The sequence below is a fragment of the Crocodylus siamensis genome, chromosome 2, assembly GCF_052110815.1.
Source record: "Crocodylus siamensis isolate JL-2025a chromosome 2, ASM5211081v1, whole genome shotgun sequence".
Classification (NCBI taxonomy): Eukaryota; Metazoa; Chordata; order Crocodylia; family Crocodylidae; genus Crocodylus; species Crocodylus siamensis.
In genome coordinates, this window is record NC_143396.1 from 99,605,514 (window position 1) to 99,628,116 (window position 22,603).

General features: G+C 45.7%; 1 protein-coding gene across 1 annotated transcript in view; it reads left to right on the plus strand.

Annotated features, from left to right (window-relative positions):
• The first annotated feature begins 262 nt into the window (after positions 1 to 262).
• Positions 263 to 22,603, plus strand: part of RNF150 (ring finger protein 150) — a 193,371-nt gene continuing 171,030 nt past the window's right edge. Inside the window, exon 1 of the mRNA XM_090036490.1 lies at positions 263 to 921. Coding sequence (XP_089892616.1) covers positions 468 to 921 — 454 coding nt within the window. The 5' untranslated portion in view covers positions 263 to 467. The remainder of the gene's footprint in view (positions 922 to 22,603) is intronic.

Consider the following 22,603-nt stretch of genomic DNA (forward strand, 5'->3'; position numbering starts at 1 on the left):
GATCTAATACCAAATACCACGTCTCACCGAAGAGCCTGCTGCGAACCTGTGGGTAGGAAAGAAGGCAAAATGCGGGGCTGAGGCCGGCTTGGGTACTGCCTAGCGGAGGGCCGTGTGGGGCGGGGGCTGGCTCGGGGTGACCCGCCTCAGGCCGGCGCTGGGACTGTGGCAACCCGCGACCTCGGACACAGCCCGGGATCCGCGCCCGGCTCCCAGCAGGGGGCGCTGCTGCTCCTCAGCGCCCAGCACAGCCGCAGCCGCCGGGGCGCTTGACATCACCGGGAAGCTCCTCCTGCCCGCGGCTCCCCCGGCCCGGCCGGCCCGCCTCCGCGCTCCGCACGCGCGGTGCATGTCGGCGGGCGGGCGGGCGCGGGGCGCGGGGATGCAGTAGGCAGCCCGGCGCGGCTGCCCCGCTCCCGCTCCCGGCCCCGGCCCGTGCCCTTGCACAGCCCCGGCCGCGGGGGGCGATGGCCGCGTGGCTGATGCAGGCGTGCCGCAACCTGGCGCTCTCAACATGGCTGCTGTCCTTTTGTTTCGTGCATCTCCTCTGCCTGGACTTCACGGTGGCGGAGAAGGAGGAGTGGTACACGGCCTTCGTCAACATCACGTACGCCGAGCCGGCGGCGGGGGGCGAGCCGCGCAGCGAGCGCAGCGAGTGCGGGCGCTACGGGGAGCACTCGCCCAAGCAGGACGCGCGCGGCCAGGTGGTGCTGCCCGCCGCCCACGACCGCCTGGCCTGCGACCCCGCCACGCGCTTCGCCGCGCCGCCCGCCGCCCGCGCCTGGGTGGCGCTCATCCCGCGGGGCAACTGCAGCTACCGCGACAAGATCCGCCACGCCGCCGCCCACAACGCCTCGGCCGTGGTCATCTACAACGTGGGCGCGGCCGGCGCCAACGAGACCGTCACCATGCCCCACGCCGGTGAGTGCGGCCCGCAGCCTCCGCCGGGCTCCCTCCCCTTCGGCCCGTCGTCTTCACCCAGCTCTCCACCTGGCCGTCCATTCATCTTCGTCCAGCCCTCCGTTTATCCCGCCACCCATCCATTTCTCTATTCATCCCTCATCCATTCATCCCTCCATCTGTCCTGCCACCCATCCATTCCTGTAGTCCTCCATTCATCCCCGTCCATCCATCCTTCCACCCACGCATCCCTCCCTCCCTCCATTCATCCCTTCATCCATTCCTTCACCCATCCATTCCTCTATTCATCCCCCATCCCTCCCTCTCTCTATTCATTCCTCCATCTATCCCACCACCCATCCATTCCTCCATTCATCCCGGTCTATCCATCCATCCTTTCCTCCACATATTCCTCCAGTTCTCACATCTTCACCATCCATCCATTCCTCCATTTATTCCTCCTTTTCCTCCATCCATTCATCACCATCCATCTCTCCATCCATTCATCCCTCCATTTATTCCTCCATCTTTTCCTCCATTGATTCAGCCCTCCAGCTGTCTCTCCCTTCATTCATCCCTCCATCCATTTATTCCTCCATCCCTGTCACCCCCCAGTGACCCTGGAGCCTGCTGCCCAGGGTACGGTCCCAGCAAGTTGGGGTGATGTCATGGAGTGGGAGGGTCTGGGCTGGGCCCCCTGGTCTGCCCTGCCATCCCTTCCCACAGACTGACATGTCCCAGGTTACTGCTGGCAGCAGCTGCTGGGCGTGCCCCTGTCACCTCCTGGTTCCCTACCTCCTTTCCTGTCCTCTGCAGGGTTCACGGGCTCCTGGGTGCTACATGGATGCTGCTGGACAAGACAGCGGCCAGGACTTATGCACTGTCGTGGGTGTCATTGGAGGGTGGTAAAGTTTGGAGTGACTTGGGGGGTGTTTCTGGGCATGACCCTGCAAGGACCTTTGCTAGGTAGTCAGGGCACAGCAGACCCTGTAGGGCTGGGCTTTGTGACCAAGCCACTCAAGGTGGGAAGCCTACATGTCACAATCCCTACAAGGTTTGATCCAAAATAATGTTGTTTGTAGGAACAACTAATCAAATTTATTTTTAGGGACAGTTTTCTGCCAAGGGTCATTGGTCTTGTGTGCCAAGAGTCCATTCTATGGTGACTGAAATGCCAGCTATTTGGGAAATATGAGTCTGGGTTTGCATCTAGTGGTTAATTGTGCCCAGGTGTTTCATGCCTATTGAATCTGAGTGGAGTTGGGGATAAATTGTAACACATAGGATGCAAAACCTGATATTTCTAATGACATTTTTAATGCTATAAATGACCCAGAGTGGACGAGTGGAAAAGGAAGTTGTTAGTAACATAGTAGTAGAGTTACTAGCAAACAGTATACTTTGAACCTCTTGCACTCTCTCTTTGAGAGCAACTGTTCACCTGAGCAAGTTCATACACCTTGGAAGTGGTAGATTGGATCAGTGGAAGGCTATTTTTAAAGATCATAATGTTCCTCAGGACTTTTCATGGCTTCTTTATGATTAGAAGTTCCTACCCTCCTAATATTTTTGACTGTTCTCTATATACTGCATATGGTTAGGTAGCTGGTCAAATTCTACCCCTTATTTTTGTAAATATTACAGGTTATTTAACGTTATTTAATGAGGGGCTTTACATCCATAGGTACTCCAAGTTCAGGCTGTTTCAACACAAAATATCATTTGTTTGTGTCTAATAAGTTTCTCTGAAACTGCCAACATGTTGGATCAATTATTGGCTTGCCTGGTTTCTAAAGAATGCACTAAGCTCGTTTCCCACACAAATGTTGTTTTATTGGGAAAGAGTGGATAAAACAATCTAAATTCAAAGGTTCAAGTCCAAAAGGGGTGAAGCAAAGAGTCTTTGTTACTGGAAGTTGTCTCAGCTTTTAGCAACAGGGGAACTCCAATTGTGATACCTGACTCCTTGTAGTCTTTTCAGAAGCTTCTTTTCAAGTACTGAACTTGCGTCCATTAGGACTGCTGGGTTTTATCAGAATACCTAACCGTGTGACTCTAAATGCTGGAATAAAATTAAAGTCTTTTTTTTTTTTTTAATCTGGTACACTATGATCAGTCAAACTATTGTGGATTGAAGTTAATATATTGTTCAAATTAAATGCAGAATTTCTGTTTTCACTGGAAAATGTGAAGACTTGTGTTTTGTGAAGTTAGAGCAAAGTTCATGAGTTTACCTCAGTAAAATCCTATTGTTGGCACAATGAAAATGCCATTTTATGGTTGGGTATGATAAGGGGGAAGGAAAGAATTTGGGGTGTAGAGATACTATGTACTGCCTGTTTCAGAGCCGTCCAGCTGGTGACCACAAGCCACATGCAGCCCACAAGGAATTAAGCTGCAACCCTTAGGTTCTCACTCAGCTGTAGCTTCCCTCCCCCACACCTCTGTTGCAGCTGGAATAACAGCTGCAACAGCAGGCAGTCTTAGGCTTCCCCTCCTTCCTTGTGCCAGGACTGGGGCAGTGCAATGTAGCACAGGGAGCTGAGAATGAGTCTGGACTGTACCGGTGAGAGGGATGTCATACCAATGCAAGGTCTGTCTGTGAGGATGCGTGTTGCAGCAGGAGGGTGGGAATTACACATGTGCGGTGCAGCAGCAGAGGAAGGCCCAATGCCGTGGTGGTGGGGGGTGTCCATGAGGAGCAACTGGGGCAAAGGGGTGTGTCTGTGCTGCCCAGCTGCCTGTAGCTGACTTGGTATGGCCCACACTGCTGTGGCCCACAAGGTCTTAGAAGCTGGACAGCCCTAGCCTAATTGTATCTGGGTAGAGAGAGAGAATCTGGTTCATCCTTAACTGTATGTTACTATCCAGAGAGAGGGCAAAGCAAATGTAAACATGCTTAAAATCATAACTGATACCATTCTGAGTTGTTAGTGTTTTTACATTCATCTTACCATGGTGTAAATCATCAGACAAGCTGGAAAGATGATTTGAGTTCATAGTCTCTCAGATCAGTATGTGCAGCTTGCAGAGCTGACGTGGCTGAAGTTCCTATTTTAAAAGCTACAACAAATGATATCAAGCTACTTTTTCTTCTTCTTTATCCTTCCTTCTTTTCAGCCTTCATGAATTAGATCAAATGAACTCTGACTTTCCTTTATAGAACTTCTCTTTCCCAGCTTCGTAATGAACTAGTGGTTCCCGCCCCTTACTCGCAAAGGAATTTACTGTTACTTTTTGCTTTCTTTTCTCTACAATTCTCCTCTCCAATTTCTTCTGCCTCCTTTTTTTGGCATGTCAGTTTCTCTTGTTGTTTCTCTCCTGCTTTATACCATTTCACCTCTTCTTACTTGCCCTGCAGTCTTGTTTTAGTGCCCCAGCTTCTCCTTTATCATCTTCATATTGCGGTGTCTCCCAGCCACATTAGTGTCTCATCTTGCAGCTCTTCCCTCCCCGAAACTCTTTTTTTTTTCCTCCTTCCAAACTGCTGACATCACACATGCATACTGTCTGTTATACAGTTAGGATGCCTATTGATCAGCCTTTCATTTAGTCACTTAAATTACTTTTTCTACTATGCCTGCAAATTCTGCTGGGATTCAGGGTAGAGTTTCTTTCTCACCTTAGAATCTGTTCATCAAAATCTATAGGATATTGCAGGAAGATAATCTATTGTCATTTGTATTAGAGGGTAGATTACCAGGTGCTTTAGAAACAAAAATAGTTATTGAATATGTAACCCTATCATGGAGCTTTTTCACAAACCCTAAGAACTGTACTTGTCATTTTTCAGTGTCCCAAACAGAGGAATCAGAATACTAGATATGTACAAAACTCAAGTGTAACATGACATTAAAATCCCACTCTCCAAGAACCTGATTCAAAGCTTATCAGTAATCTTCGTATCAGGTGATAAGTAAACATCACAGTGATGTCGGAGGTCTGATTTCAGATGAATGTGTAGTGAGCCCTTAAGAGAGATTTTTTTCTTGATGATAGTAACAAGGAGGAAAAATTTAAAATGCCTTTTTGTGGAAGTCGGGTGTGCATTTTAGCAACAGGTAGTGAATTACTGCTTGTTCTTCTATTTTTCTTGTTTTTTAAATAATATTAGCTTTAGATTTAGTGGAAGATACCAGGGAGTTAGTCATATGTTTGTTCACAAAACTAATGACAGTCTATATGTGTGACATGTTCCTAATTTACTCTTAGCATTTGTCATTTGTTAACAATGCTGTGGGGCCAATCCAAAATCTGAGATGCAATTTCCATATAGCTAAAAGGGGCAGAAACAAAACCCAGAGTTCAGACCATCTTGATCTGTGCAATAAATTTACATACCAATCTGAACTTTACCAAATGTGTGTGTTTGTGTTTGGCTCTTTAGCAGATCTGTTCAGTTGTAAACTCTGATTAAAAACCTATCAGTAGTGCCTAAAAGATGGAATTATAAGATTTTTTTTTTTAATAGTTGATACTTAAACTTGAGGATATTTTACTTATTATTTGCTCTGTGCTAAGATGATTATAAATAGGCGTGGCAGAATTTGATTTTTATTTTTTAATAATTTTGACAGCTAAAATTGTTTGTTTATCGCATTGCTTTTGATTTTTATTGATTTAAATTTTCTGAGTTGTACAAAATTAGGGGCGTGGGAGCAATTTAGAAATAACAGTATACTGTTAAAATCTTTATAAAATCACATGTTAAAATATAAAAAGTAAATATCCATAAATCAATGAAACATGCTTGCTTTAAAACATTCTGTTCATTTGGTTATACATTTGTAAAACCATGCAAGGGCTGGGCTGGGCTCACCGGGAGTTTGGTGCCCAGTCCCCAGCTAGGACCTGGGCAGAGTGAGCAGCCACTGGGCTCCAGGCTAACAACAGCCCTGCCCATCCAACCCCTGCTCCCAGAGCAGGCCTACCCAGCACGGCTCCCGGCTCCTACAGCAGCTGTCCGAGCTTTTGCCAGAGGAGAAATGCGTGGGTGACAAAGCCAGGGAGGGTTCCCCTCGCCTTCCCTGCAGCAGCCACCATAATTTTGCGTGTGTGTATGCACACACTGCCCCCCTTACCCTCCCTGGACTTCTTACCCACATCGTGGATTTCTTTTGTGTCCCCTTCCTGTGAATTTTGATGATTATCAACAAATATTTTTCCATCAGTCTGGAGTGTCAGGTGAAATCAATATTACTGATTAAAAAATCAAATCCTGCCACGCCTAAGTATGGATCACTAGTTGTACATACACAAACAAACCTCAGAAACAAGGTAGTACTGGGATCTTTACCTTCACAGAACCCAAACTTTCTTGAAGAAATGTTTATACTTCTGCTAGAACAGAATCCCTCTGCATCTTCGTTATACATGCTGAAGATTTTTTTAAAAATGGGCTATTTCAACTTATAATGAGCTGCAGTAGAACACAGGAGCTCTTGGCTGGAATGTGCTTGGTTTTCATTTACATTTTTTTAAACCATGGAAGAATATAACTAGCAGAATTTCTGTAAGCTTCAGAAACTGTTTTGACTCGAAAACAAGGAACTGTTCATAAAGCAAAACTCCCTAAGAAGAGATTATTTTGAGGATAATATTTCATAATGTCAATTAGGGTCCTGAGTGTTCTTCCTCCTTTTCCCTTCATTTGAAATGAAGTAGCACTTATTTAGGTTTAAAGTATGCATTGGCAACTGCTGTGCATACTTTTATTTTTAATGCCATGCACTCTATACACATGAATCATATTACATAACTAGTACGAATAATAAAAATGTAGTTGAAATCAACATAATTTACAAGATTGAAGAAATGTCACGTTGGGTCCTTGGTACTATCAACATTGTGTTATTGGATTTGAATCATTTGCAACTAGGATACAACCACTACTTTTGTTTAGAATAATAAGTATTGTAAGTGTTCTCCAGCAGGCATGCGTGAGTCAGAAAATCTGAATGCCACTTTGTACTCTGCTTGTACAGTATGTTACATGAATCTATATGTTATCATATATGCTTAAATGTATATTATGTCCTGTTTTCAACAAGAAGAAAATAATACATGGATCTTTTAAATGGCTATAATGTTTAGATAGAATTTTTGCCAGTCACTGCTTCTTTCATATGACAAAAACAGTGTCTGTATCTTAATTTTGTGCGCTTTAGCGTTTTTGTCAATTTGGGAGCTCTTCGCTGTCAGCAACGTTTCCAGGGTTCAATATGTGGAAGTAGCTCTCGTCAATCCCTGCCAATCACTGTTGCTGTTATAAGAGAATTTTTTTTTAGTAAGAACTCCTGGTGACTTCACTGAGACCAGGAATTCATCTCTGGCTTCATAGTCCTAAGTCTCTCCTTCTAAATCATTTTTTGGAAGCAGTGGCATTTCCTTGCATCTTAATGGCACCACCCATTAATATGTCTCTGCTCATGAATTTATTTTAGCTTATTTTAAAGCTGGCTTGCTAGTGGGTTTCTCACTTGGAGGAGCTTCTCTAGGCAGCTTGTTCTACTGTCTTACTGTTCTCAAAGATAAGAAGTTGTCCCTAAGATTTGATCTAAATTCAAAATTTTCTTTGATGCAGCTTAAACCTGCTGCCTCATGTCTTGCCCTGGCAAGGGAATATATTTTTTCAGCTTTATGGTAGTCTTTCAAAACTTATTTCCTTCCCCCTCCTTCCAAAATCTTTTCTCCAAACTAAACATGCCCAGGCCCCTCAGTGTTTCTTCGTGGCCTTCATTGTAACCTCATTATCTTCATCACTCATCGTTTCGCCATCTTTCTTATAATACCGTGTTCAAAACTAGACGAGCTGAAGTGTATGTAGCCAGTGCCCAGCACAGTAGTTACATCTCCTTTTGGTGCATGAGTGCTTTTGTTAATGGAATCCAAAACTGTATTCACTTTTTTTTTTTGTTGGTTTGCCAGATAATCATAATGCTAACACCAAGTTATTTGTATTTATTATTTAAAAACAGAATTAAACATACTAACTACGCTTAACACCTATAAAGGCTGTGGCTTCAACCAGCCAAGTAAAATCAATTCTAAGAGCTTTCATTTCAACCTCATTCTTGTAGTATTTGACTTTGACAACCCACAAAATAACATATGGCTTATAGAACCACATTTCAGTCTGCTTCAGCCATGATATCTGGATTTATGCCTGTCTAAAAAAAAATTGTGGAAATGCAAATATCTCAGTGTGTATCCCCTAGAAAGGTGGTGTCCCAGATCCCTACCCAGATGCCCATTTAAGCATTGATTAAAATAGAATTTTACAGACTTTTGGGAAAGCAAATATTTATGGACCTGTTTTAGGGAACACAAACCAAGAGACTGGAGTTGAATATTTATCCCTTTGGATTGTTTTGAGATTTAATTCAATAATATCTACTTTCATTTCACAACTGGCCTTTGCAATTACAGGAAGATAGTTAATTTTGCTTAATATAAAATTTGCATTTGGATTTTAGAGCTTCTGAAAACTCTGAAATTAGCTTACAGTTTCTTGAACTGAGCCAGGAAAATGTGTGAAAATATTCACATTATATTGCTGAGTGAATTTAGGGTTATATTTTCAAAAGTATTTAAATAATTAGGGGGGGGCAAATCCCACTGGCATTTTTGTGCAGATGTCTTGTACTCCCCAAATACTTGAGCCATTTTGAAAATCCCACACAGTGCTTATTGAAGTAAGGAATTTATAACACTCACTTGAAGTAATCACAGTGCAGAGAGGCACTGAATAAGCTTCCCTGCTCAGATGCCAGGGAACCTTACTTCAGAGCTCTAACTCTGCTAGTATTCTAGTCTTGGGCTTCTCTTTAGTAGACACTGTCAGTTATATCTGATGGTGAAGTGACTTTGTGAGAGAGAGAATTGGTGACAAATTCATCATTCTTGTAACTCCCTCAGCCTTAATTAAGTTGTAAGAGGATGGGATGAGTTTGACCCAAGTAGAACAGCAAACTAGCACCAATTCTGTGTTCTTCAAGATGAAAGAAAAAGCTACTCAACTCATCCACTGTGCCTTTTAAATTCAGGGGTAGCTACATTGAAAGCTGGCACAAGGAAAAGTATTTGTCATAGCTGTCCTGGCATTAAATTTTGCTCTTAGAAAATTTACTTCAGTTTGCTGAAAACTTCTTGTTTTAATCTGAATCTCTTAAGTTAACAGCTTAATTGCTAGCTTCAAGGATCATTGAACTTAAGGAGGAGACCCCCATTGAGCTCCATGGGCTTTGGATCAGGATTTGTGGTCAGCCCATTAAAGCAGTAAGTATTGGTTCACATGTCTGGTTTGTAGATTACATTGACCCTCCAAAATTTCTAGTTTTATTGATCCTTCAAATTTGCCTTGCGAGTTCCAAAAAGTGATGTCTTTTCTCCTTTCACCCTCCAGTTATCTGAAACACCACACTAGCCATTCCTCAGCATATTGCTTATACAGTTGCTAAATTCTGCATATTTTATTTATTCCGTTGAGCTATCTGCAGAAAGTACGTTTGAATCAAACGAAGGAAAGCTTCCTCTGAAATAAGACCGCAGTAGCATTGCTTCCCACCTTTGGTGATTAATCTTGCAGGGCATTTTTGTATACTGTTTTTGAAAGAGTGGCTTACAACTGCAGCAGTTATCTCTTATTGTTTGTTTGTAGTCATTAGTAATTTGGCATTCCAATGATATTAGCTAGTAAGGCTGGTTATGATATTGTAACAGTGCAGTCTGTCACTGTTACTTTAACATAGTTGCGGCTCATTAACTGACACAGATGTATTTCTGCAGTGACCCCTGTTTGCATTGTACAACAGCATGCATTACCACTGGAATGCTTTAAACAGAAGAAATAAAAATGAGGCTGCTTAACTGTTGGCACTTTGAGAGCGTTCTTTCCTTGTAAAAGAAAAGAAACACTATTTTCAAATGTAACAAAAGGACTGAAAGAGTCCATTATTTCATCTAGTTCGTTTGGCAAATCAGGGAGCACACTATCATGCGAGAAGCCTGAGTTTCAATTGACCCCTGCCTCCTGTACACCATCAGCCAGGATGATGAAGAGTTTGATTATTATAGAGGTATAGTCCAAGTGCTTTACCACATTCCAATAACTTCTGCATGGCAGACCTACATAGAAACAGTATTCATTTCAGACAAGGCCAATTTCTGCACTTTCAGCTACATTTGAGTGTTAGGTACTTGGCTGCTTGTTTGATAGAGACAGGGGGACAATACCATCATTGAATCATATAAACTAGATATGGAAAGGACCCACTCATTTGTGTAATCCATCGCTTGGCTAATGCAGGATTAGTCTCCACAGTATATATTCTAGTGATAGTACAGTGCTTTAGAGCTTATTTTTGCATACCAGCTTTCCAAGAAAATATCACAGGATTCTTTAGAGTGATTGTGGGTCTCCATATGCAGCTAAATGATAGTAAAAGTAAGGCTAGTAAAACAGAAGTGATGTATTTAGGGATAATATTTTATTCTGAAAGTATCCACAGGTAGGAACAGGTAGTTTAAAATGGCCAGTACTTAATAACCACCATGTTCAGTAGCGTATCAATGGATGAGGGAGTAGGGCACAGGCCCTGGGCACTGCCAACGCATTCCCTGTCCCATTGCCCCTGCACCCTTTACCTTCCTTGTAGCAGCTTCAGAGCCAGTTCCAGCCGCAGAGAAGGCAGAGAAGTGATAGTGGCATGCACTGAAAAAGCAGCAGATGGAAATTCTCTGCTGCTTGGGGAAATGTAGCTTGCTTTTTGTTGCCAAAAATGTTCTTTTGGCCATTCAGCATCTGTCGGTGACAAAAATGTTGACATCTGCCCTTCCACACTGCTGGAGCTGGAGCCATTCAGGAAAGGTACAGGGTGTGGGAGGGATGCAAGTTAACAGAGTACTGCGCGGGTCTTAGTGCTGACCAGTAACGACTCTGGCCATGTTGCATGATTCGAGGGAAGACAGAATGGCTTATAGATTAAATTACTTCAAGGCAAAAGTAGCAAAATGGTTGATAAATATGTGGGGAGAACTGGAATTTCTGTTTTGTGGGAAATTCCATGATTTTAAGAAGTGTTCCACTCTACAGTAGAACAAAACTGAAATCAGAAATGAAATGAAATTCTAGGAAAAAATCTCATTTCACAGGTTCTGTCAATCAAAATATTTCATTTAGGTAAAAATGAATCATTTGTTCCAATTTCAACTTTTCAGATGTATGCTGTCATTTTTTTTTGTGTGTGTGAAGTCATTTTGCAGTGAAAAATCAAACTTTTGACTCAATACAAAGAAAGGCCTCTACCACGTTTTTAAAATTTCAAGATGAAATTTTGTCTATGCATCTGAGAGACCTTGCTCTTCTGACAACTCATCGTGGTTCAGTGGAAAAGTGGTTGTTGGTTTGATTTTTTTTTTTTAGAAGACTGCAGCCAGTTGTTCCTGATATATTATTTAGATTTATCTATGGAGGATGACCTTCAATTCATGAATTCAATTCAAGGGATATCTCAGAGCAACACTCTTGCCCCAGGTATAATGAATATAAATGCTGATGAAAATGCTGTTGTCTTTAAGGCAACTTAAACACTACTGCAATATAATTTACAAATGCATTATTTATATTTTGGCATCTGTTTAACCCACCTTCACCCTTTACATCCTTTCATCTGCCTTTCTCTATCCTTTCTATTTATTATCCCTACTCTCTGCAAGTCCATTCGTAGTGTCTGACAAAGTTTCTTGTAGCTTACAAGTTTAAAGGAGTTAGTCTATAAGCGCATCATTACATGTGCTCCAGAGGTGTGCATGGGGTGGGGGGGCACTTTAATGAGAGCCACTCTAAAGTATGTATTTAGCATCCCGCGCTTCAAAATGGTGGTGGGGGCGCTTTAACTAAAGCTCATTCAACAAGCTTTAGTTAAAGTGCCCCCGCTGCCATTTTGAAGTGCAAGGATGCCAAATACATGAGATGTGGGGACGCTGAATACATGAGATGCATGAGAGATAACGGGTATGGCTGGGATAGGCCAGGGGTGGGTTAAATATGGCCCACGGGCTGGATCTGGCTTGCCAGGCAATTTCATCCAGCCCACAAGTGCACACCAACTAATTGTACCCCACCCAGCCCTTTTGCCCAGGAGGGTGGGAGCGAGGCAGCCACATATACCCCCCTCCCCCACCCCGCACAACATGCCCTATTGTGCCTCACTCATACCTCATGCACGGAAGGACCTGGCCCAGCCAGCATGCATCTTTCAAGCGGGACTGCTGCTGCCACTGCTGCAGCCGATAGGGGACCTGCTTGGCTTCCCCAGTGTCCCAATTACACCAGACATCAGATAGAGAAGTGGCAGGGGCGGAGGGGGGAGCTGCAGCTGGGCAGAAGTATGGAACATGGGGCTGGGGGTGGCAGCAGTATGGACCCCATGTCCAGGAAGTCAGTGGAGTGCCAAGCTTGGGTGAGAATAGTGTGGGTGTGAGGGAGGGTGGTGGGGTGTAGGGACTCCCTACACACTCTTCCCATGGTGAAAAGCCTCTACTAGCAGCAGCAGCAACAGCTGTTGGGTGCTCAGGGTGTTTGTGTTTGGTGCAGGCCATGCCGCCCAGTAGTGCATGGCTCTGGCCAGCACTGTACATGGGGGCGAGGAGAGTGGCCCAGCCAGCCCACATCTTGCACAAAGCTCGCCATGGTGCATGTGCAGCTCCTATACTCAAGTGCCACTGGGGGAAGTGTTATGCAATGGAGCTGGCTGTCTTGGCTGCTTCCTGCTGTGCAGGTCCTGGGACTCCATGGGGAAGCAGGGGCTGAGGTTCCCCTCCACCCCAGGCCCTGCCTCACTCCTTTGCCCTGGGACCTCAGTCTGGCCCATTCATGCCATTTCCCTCCCCCATGCCCCTTTCCCCTCTCAGACTTAGCAGGACACTGCTGTCCTAGCTGCCAGGTTGCATTCCTGGCCCTGTGCATGTGTGCACCTGCGTGCATATGTGTGGCATTTATCAGTGACATTATTGGCTACACTGGCCAAAAAGAAGCTGATAGCTGATAATGTTAATTTTCCTTTTATTGGTGCCAGGCTGATATGCGACCAATATATAGGTACACCTCTACTTTAAACGGTTTTATTTATTGCTTGATCTTATAATCCTAGACTGGAAGAGACAGTACGGATGTTTTGCCATCATGATCATATTCTTTTAAATGGGTTAGGGATTACATTGGCCAGTCCTGATTTCACTGTAGCAGCACCTGGACTCAAGTGTCCACAGTAGGTGTTCCTTCTAACTTCATGCTTCTTTAGCTTACTTGACTCCTAAGAGTAAGCATAAAATACTAAAATGTCTGTTCAGTAAAGCAAATGCAGATTAAAATAATTATTTGAAATCCTGTAAATAGATTGTCGTATTAAGATTTTATGTCATAATTATTTCAGTCACTATCCAAGAAATTAAAATATTCCATGATCAATGTTCTAGCTGTCTAATAAGCTCCACTAGTTAAAAACAGAACAAAACAAGATATATGCAGGAGGGTTATAGCACTATCCAAGGTGATCTGACTTCTTTTAAGTTTTGTCCTGATTTTCTGCTGTATTAGTCAAAATATTTATACCTTTCTTGCTGCAGTTGCATTAATGTCTATTACAGTGTATTTTTTTTGTCTCCTTTTTTTTCTTTATTCCTTCAGAAATTGTTGTATCCTGTTAAATATGTGGCCATTTTTCTGTTGAAAATATGTGATTTTAGTCAGACAATACCTTTAAAGCAGGAAGAGTTCATACTTCAATCTGACTACAGTTTGTATTTCTATAAAATATATGCTTCTCCTTCTTATGCCTTTTGTAAAATTTTACTTTATTCTTAATGTATTTTACAATTTTATCAAGCTATATTTTCTTTTTCCTACAAGCCCTCTCCCCCCCCATGTATTAGCATAGCACTAACTCAAGTCGTCATCCAAATCAGGGGTTGGCAACATAGGACCTGGGGGCTGGATCTGGTCTGTGGAGCCCAGGGGGGTTTTGTGGCATTCGAGTGGTGGTGGGGGGCCTTGCCTGTGTCAGTAATCAGGCTTTAGGGAGCCTGCTCCATTGACGTGTCAGAACTGGGTTTTTCTAGCCTACAGGTTGGATAGGTTGCCAGCTACCGATCTAAGTGATTCAAGAAAAGAGAAGAAGGTTAACCAGAACCTGTTTTTTAATATTGTATTTACTTGCATATTAAAAACCACATACACTCTTTTCCCAAAACTCAGCCTTCAAAATAGGGGGGCATGTCTTAAGTGGGGGAGCTAATTTATTTTTTCCCTGGAGTAGAAAGTGGGATGCAGACATCACTGCAAGATGGTTGTCATGCTTCACCCTCTGCCAGCCTTGGGAATAAAGGGTAGAGTTCAGGATCAGAGCCACAGTACTGGTTCTCTCACAGTCACGGTTGCTGCAGTCAGGATCCCCTGCCATCAGTATTCAGCCATGCTTGGAGAAAATCTTTTCTTCATTTTGCCATCCCAAACAATGTGTGATATATGAGACAATATAGTCTCTCTCTCTCTCTCTCTCTTTCTCTCTCTCTCAAACCAGGCATGGGCCAAATACAGGCCATGGACTGAATCTCGGCTGCCAATTGATTCTGTCCAGCCTATGGTAGGTCCCTTGGTCCCACATGGCTTAAGTGTGGGGGGCAGCCTGGGGTGTGGTGTGTGCAGCTGGTCCTGCCACCCATGGGTGCACAGTGGGATGGGGTGACATGGCAGCTGGACTCAGCCTCTTGACAGTCCCCCTAGTACCAGTTCTCTCTGCCCAGCTGCTGCTGCCTGCATCTCCACTGCTGCTGTCTAACCGGACGCTGCTGCCCTGGCACCCTGACCTGTCCACCCCACAGCCACCACTGGGGGTGCCAGACTAGGTGGGTGGGCAGGCGGGTTCTCCATGGAGACTGGGATGGGACCCCTGTAGGCAGGGCATGCTCAGTTGGGCGGATGGGATGGGGCTACGGGTGGGTGGTGACAGTGCGGTGAGCACTGGGGCCCAGGGCAGAGCCACAATCCTCTCCTTGTACATCTCTTCCTACAGAACCAGCACCCATCACAGGGATGTGTGGGGAGCAGATTGTGGCTCTGCCTCAAGCCCTGGCCCTGCACTGTTACCACCCCACAATCCCTGCCATGCCTACTGGTCCTGCTCCCAGACCCTGTTCCCTGATCACCTGCAGTGCCATCCCATCCATGCAACTGAGCACACCTCGATGGCAGAGGTGCTGGGTCGGTTTCCATGGAGACCCTGCCCAGTGCTCCCAGTGGTGGGTGCAGGATGGATGGGTCTGGGGCCAGACTGGATCAATTCCACCATCCCTCCCACCCCTCCCCTGCCAGGCCAGGTCAGCATTCCCCGGGCCTAAATAATTCCCACCCCTGCCTTAAGCATTTCCCCGTTCATCTTTTTTTCAGATCTTGCATTCTTCTGTCCTGACTCCATTTGATTTCATTCCATTTTCCTTTCCATTATTTTTTCTCCCTTTTCTACACCTTTTTTGCTTCCATTACTTGTCCCTGTTTTGCCTCCTTTATTTCTCTGTCTGCTCTGTACCTGCTTTTCATCTTGTTTGCTTTTGCATCTTGTTTCTTTCCCTTTCCCTCCCTTTCTCCCCCTCCCTTGTTGCCAGGTTGACAGCAACAGCCAGGAGCTAATGCTTTACACATGGAGTAGGCTTTAAAGGGAAACTGACTAGGATTATGCAATTTTAGTTGGTTTCTCTTTGCAGCTGACTCTAAATTTAAAGAGCATCTGCTGACTGTTGCTTCTGGTTGTCAGCTATCCAGAGTAAGTTTAGATGAGTAATTGCACAAGTAATTGGGAAGTGTATGAATGGAAGAATGCCAACAATTTGTAGCATATCTACCCTGTATAATTTAGCTTTGTGCTATATTTATATGCCCTTTTCATTAATTCTTTAAAGAAGATTTTGAATGTGCTCTTCATGCCTATGTGGAAACCTCCCCCCGCACTCCTAAGATCTCATTGTTGAGTGCTGCAAAGGATGATTTAGAAAATTTCCCTTCATAACCTTTTTTTTTTTTAAACCCCAAACCCTGGCTTTTCAACGTGTGTGTGTGTGTGTGTAGTTCCTCATTGCTGTATTTTTCATCAAACTTAAACCATATGTTTTCAATCAGTTTTTTCTGTGTTTTTTGTGTTGTTTTTGGCAAGAAGTCAACAAATTCCAGAATGGAAAATAATTTCCAGTCAGTTCTAGGTAGCAGTACCGCCTTGGGTTTCTAAGGGAGCATAACCTCTTTGCCCTTTTTATGATAATCAAAAGGTCTAATTTCCATTAGTTTATTGTGTAACCATTTATCTTAGCCCCTTTATTTGTAGTAGACTCATAATGCAGTGTCATATTTCAATATCAGGCAGGCAAGGTTCTTTGGGTGAATCTGATATCTTATCTAATAAAACATATCAGATTCACCCAAATAACTTTGTTCTGCCCATGTCCTTAGACCAACATGGCTATAACCTACACCCCCATATTTCAATATCTAAATGCTGTGTACTGATTCTCTTACATACATACCTTACGTGACAGTTTGCAAAATTTCCCATTTAGTTCTCAACCAGTATGTTGTTTACTCCGTATAGCGATTATACGGTCATCCTTATTTTAGTGATTACCTGGGTCATAGTGCAAGTACATTTTCTGCCTATTCAAAGATGAGTGAAAAATTGACTGCAAAGCCATTGTCTTTGATCCTGAAGGTGTAACTGATTAAAGCTGTACATAGACTAGAATGTGAAAAAGAAGTTACTATGCAGGAATAAAGCAATGGTGATGATTTCTAAACACATCTCAGATGTGCATTGAGGCAGAACATTCTCCCTATGTATGGGGAATACTACAATAGAAATAGTTACTATAGTTATTTTTTCATGATTTAAAGATTTGCTTGTTTAGTGTCATACTAGGGAGCTTCTACGACAGTGTTTTTAGCTGTATTCGAATTTAATTTAAATATTGTTTAATATTAGCTACCTTCAGTTCCCTGCTTACAGCCTCAGTTCAAGAAAGTTTCCTGATCAAGAGCAGCAGCTATGCCCATTCTGGAAAAATGTTTTGTTGTTGTTGTTATTTGTCCTTTGAATTTGAAGATGACCATGATATCACTGGTTGGTTTGGTTTATGGGAGCACGTAGTGGCTGATCAGGCCACAACTTGTGCTTTGATCTGTCTGTGGTACACTGAACAAGAGATGCCACTCTGAGTTGCCTGATCAACAGCTAATGTACTGCTGTTGTGAGAATCATGCAGTTTGTGCTTCTGCTCTGCCTGAGTAGTTCCCTTCCACTCGTAGACTGTAGCTCCAGTATGGATGAGGCTCTGCCAGGTGCAATGATCATGAGATCTTCTCAAGGCTTAGGGTCAGTGTTGAAATGTTTCAAGGATGGCTTGAGGGAGTCCTTGAAATGTTTCTTCTCGCCTCCTTGAGAGCACTTTGCCTCCCTCAGTTTGCAGTAGAAGATCTTGTTGTCGTTTGCTCATCTGACATGTGGTAACATGGCCTGTTCATCTCATCTGTGATTTAAATCAAGAGTATGGATGCTTGTCATTCCTGCCCATGAGAGAACCTCAGTGTCTGGGACCTTGTCTTATCCTCATTAGTTTCCTCAGACCACCCATGTGAAAGTGGTTCAGCTTCATAGCATGGCATCTGTACACCATCCAGGTTTTTTGCATGCATACATCAGGAATAGCAACACACTGGCTTTGTTAGACCTTCAGTCTCATGGCCTTTGTCACTCTAATGTCCTGTCTGTGTGTTTTCTGCTGCTGCTGATGTGATCAGTGAGATAGCAATGCTTGGAGCATAGGTGCATCCAAGACATCTAGTTGGTTAGGCAGGCAGAAGACTGTGTTGGTGATGAGGTTGTATTTGGTGCATGTCCTCAACAAGAAGAACCCATTGCTGTTGCATTTTCCAGGCCATTTTTTCTGATGATGCCTGGCTATGCCTGGTGATCTGCACCAACTCTAGCATTAAAGTCACCAAGGATGATGAGCTTGTCTGCCTTCGGCATTCCTGTGATATGAGGCTCCAGATCTTCATAAAATTTGTCCTTAATCACATCTGAGTTGGTCATAGTGGACACATAGGCGTTGATGATAGTTGCACATCTTTCCCCAGAGAGTAGAAGCACATGAGTTAGTCATTCATTTCCTTTGGGAGATTTGTAACCCAACACCAGCTTTGTGTCTGTCTTCTTTACTACAGCCAATCTAGAAGTAGGTGTAGCTGGCTCCTTTTTCATTGAGCTGTCCTTCAGCTAGGCAAGTTTCACTTAGGGTCACTGTCTGAATGTTGAACCTGGCCAGTTCTCTACCAGCTAGAGCTGCTTTTCTCTCTGGACTGTCTGCAGTTGTACAGTCCAAGCACTGATACTGAGTGGTGTTACCTTTTGTCTTTTTTGTCACTTGTGTGATTTTCGACTGCTATAGTGGGATCCCCATCAGCCAGTGATGACCAGGTGTAGCAGGGCACTAGGGTGCCTGCTACTGGTAATAGTAATATGGGCTCAGCTGCCACACACCAGGGCAGTGCAGGTGTGGGTTGCTGAGACAACCAGTTGGGTCAGCTGACCAGAAGGGGGCAGGGCCTGGCTTTTATAAACAAACAGGCTGAGGGTGGAAGGCCAGTTCCCCTCTGGCAGCCTAAGACGCAGGAGCCCTGCTGGAGCAAGCAGGGCGGGCATAGTAAGGAAGCCGGATGGCTTGAGCAGTGTTGGCATGATGTTATGGGGTGGAGAGAACCCTGACAGGGATATGAACGAAGGATAGCCAGGTTGGCTTAGGATTTATGTTATAGCCGAGGGGCTTTGCGTTTTCAGTTTTGGTTGTGATATAACAGCAGAGGACTGGGCGAGGCTGTAGGGGTGGAGGAGGCCTCATGGGAGCTCCCCAGTAGTGTGGGGGGGTTCCTGGTGCTGGAGAGGGCGCTGCGTTTTGGGGTGTCCCAACCCCAGCCCCAGTGTGGGCGATATCGGGACGAGCCCAGTGTGGGCGTAGGCAAGAAGCCCAGTGGGCGTAAGACCCAGGAAGGCGGGTCTGGAGGCCAGGTAAGACTGAGGCTGCCTGAGCCCCAATTGGGAGAAGCCCAGTGGGCGTAGGACCCGAGGAAGTGGTCTGGGGCCAGGTAAGGCTGAGGCCGCCTGAGCCCCAATTGGGAGAAGCCCCAGTAGGACGTAAGACCCGGGAAAGGGGTCTGGGGGTCAGGTAAGGCCGAGGCCGCCTGAGCCCCGGTTGGGGGCAGGAGCGCGGGGAGCGCGAGGCACAGGCCCCGGTTGGGGGCGGGAGCGCGGGGAGCGCGAGGCACAGGCCCCGGTTGGGGGCGGGAGCGCGGGGAGCGCGAGGCACAGGCCCCAGGGAGGGCAGTTCGCATAAAGGCAAAGGCAAGCCCAGTGTGGGCAATATCGGGAGTGCGAGACAGGGCCCGGTTGCAGGCGGGAGCGCGAGACACAGGCCCCGGAGCGGGTGACGAGATAAGAGCGAGGCCCCGGAGTGGGCGACAGGAGCCGCGGGAAACAGGCCCCGGTGCAGCAAGGGCCACAACGGAAGTGAGGGGGCACCCGTGAGAGCGCAGGCGGGCAATTGGACAGAGCCCCGGTACAGCAAGGCACCATGCCAAAGAGGGCAGGAAGGCAGCCTCCCTTTAATGATATTTACCAGCAAGACGTGGCGGGCGAGATAGAGGGTGCATTTGAGACCTGATTTGGCACAGTAGGTGGGGGCGCTAGGGGAGGTCACGGCACTCCTAGGTCGTCCTGCGACACCAGGGTTAAGGTGGAGCAGACAATATTTAGGGTACCTTTTCTAGCCCCTTCTGCATGCTATGGAGGTGAGAGTATGATCCTAAATGGGGCTGCTGAATTCCACTGCTGCTTCAGTCAGTGTAAAGCAACCCTATGCCCTGAGCCACCTGTATGCAGGTCTGTAGATATAGCTCCTGTCTATGGGAGGATATAGGTGATGTTATGACTTGTGCATGAGGTGGACTTAAGTGAAGGGAAGTTGCGCAGAGTCACCCTCACTTTCTCATCCAGGCCTGTTTAAATCCAGTGACATAACAATGTTGAGACATCTGGAGACAAGTGTGGATGCAGTGGATGGCCATCAGGTCCTGCTACAGCTGAACTGATGAACTACACTGTCCCCATAGCTCTTCCCCACAGAAATCATGTGCCTTCACAGCAGGGGAGATGAGCATATCTGCTCAGCAGCCTAATCCAGCAGAGAGGGCTTTCAGGAGGAAGCCAGGTATAGCTGTCTACTCTGATCAGCAGTCTGGCCTTGCCCTTACTTTTATTTCAGGGTTAGTTCCCCAAGCTTTTCTCACCCAGGGGTAACCCACAAAGCAGCAGTGGCTGGGGTTTCAGGGCACCCCAGGCATGCCCTTCCTTGCAGTTTGTCCCAGGTGGCACTTCCTAGGGGCTGCTCTGCCACAAGCAGTCCCACCACAGTGACCTCAAACCCCAGTAGGGTGCAGTTTTCAGTCATATCCATACCAATTGTGAAAAAGGAAATGGACATGTCTATTTTTGCATCTTTTGTTCCATAGCCCTCCTCCTTCCTATGTAGCCTCACCAACTTATCAGCTTCATTTTGTACTGAGCAATTCAGTTGGTGGGGGATGCTGGGTGGGGCAGAGGGGGACTGCTTAATGTTTCTGGGGAGGGTGTGAATGTGAATATGAGTGTAGGGTGGAGCTAACTCTCTGATTAATGAGTAGATACTAGTACTATTGTTGGAGACTCAGTCATGTGGCAGGATGATGTTAATTAAGGTATGATGAGAGGAAAGAAACCTTCAGCCAACAATGGGGGAAATAGAACTAACATGCAAAATATTAAATATTCATTCATTGTTTAAATACATATTTAGTTACAAATATTCATCTGGTGCTAATTTACAGGTGGCAAGCTTGTATCTAAAAATGTTTAACTTTCTAAGTTACACTGTTTTAAGTTGTTCCAAACATCTATTTCATAATCACAGCAACACATGCCAGGACAGACATTAGCTCTGATTAATGAACACTTTCGGTGGGCTTTGTGTTGTGGCTGGATACATGTATGTACTAGTGAGAGCCCAATGCTAAGAGATGCTAAGTATTCTCAATGTGGAATGACTTCAGTAGGAAATGAAGTGGTTCCCATCTTCAAAAAGGGTAAGAAGGAGGACCCAGGAAACTATAGGCCAGTTAATCTTACCTTGATCCTGGGCAAGCTGTTTGAGAAAATTATTCTGCAACACATCCACGAGGGGCCAGCAGGGGATTTCATGCTTAGGGGCAACCAACACAGGTTCATCAGTGGCAGGTCCTGTCAGACCAACCTGGTGGCCTTCTGTGATCAGATCACCAAATCATTAGATGCAGGGGTAGCATTGGACATAGTCTTCCTGGACTTTCGGAAGGCCTTCGACACTGTCTTTCACCCTGTTCTCATTAAGAAACTGGCGGACTGTGGTGTCAACACCCACACAGTCAGTTGGGTCGCCAACTGGCTAGAGGGCCACACCCAGAGAGTGGTAGTGGATGGGTCATTTTCAACCTGGAGGGATCTAGGCAGTGGGGTTCCACAGGGCTTGGTCCTTGGGCCCACACTGTTCAACATCTTCATCAGTGACTTGGACGAGGGGGTAAAAAGCACCGTTTCAAATGTGCTAATGAGACTAAGATGTGGGGGGATGTGGGCACGCTAGAAGGGAGGAATAGGCTACAATCGGACCTAGACAGGTTACAAGGGTGAGTGGATGAGAATAGGATGGGATTCAACACCGACAAGTGCAAAGTGATGCACCTGGGGAGGAACAACCGGCACCATCCCTACAGGCTGGGGAACTCCCTTCTTGTCAATAACAGAGGTGGAAAAGGGTCTTGGAGTCATCATTGACTCCAAGATGATCATGGGCCGGCAGTGTGGGGATGCAGTCAGGAAGGCCAGCCGTACCTTGTCATGCATCCACAGATGCATCTCAAGCAGGTCCAAGGAGGTGATCCGCCCCCTCTATGCAGCACTGGTCAGGCCGCAGCTGGAGTACTGCATCCAGTTCTGGGTGCTGCACTTCAAGAGGGAAGTGGACACCATGGAGAGGGTCCAGAGGCGGGCCACTCGCATGATCAGGGGGCAGCAGGGCAGGCCCTATGAGGAGAGGCTAAGGGACCTGAACCCATTCAGCCTCCACAAGAGAAGGCTGAGGGGGGATCTAGTGGCCTGTTACTAGTCAGGGGGGATCAGCAGGCACTGCGGAAGTTCCTGTTCCCCCAAGCACTGCTAGGAGTGACCAGGAATAACGGTCACAAGCTGGCAGAGGGTAGATTTAGACTAGATATCGGGAGGCGCTACTTCACTGTCAGGGTGGCTAGGATCTGGAACCAACTTCCAAGCCAAGTGGTGCTGGCTCCTACCCTGGGGGTCTTTAAGAGGAGGTTAGATGACCACCTTGCTGGGGTCGTTTGACCTCAGTACTCTCTCCTGCCATGGCAGGGGGTCGGACTAGATGATCTACTCAGGTCCCTTCCGACCCTAGAAACTATGAAATGAGAATGAACAGTACTTTTCTGGAGGTCCTCTGCGTTTTGCAGGACTGGACCCTGTTCTGTCTCCTGTCTCTCCATGTATAATAAAACCTATTTAGAGCTTTTCCTATAGAG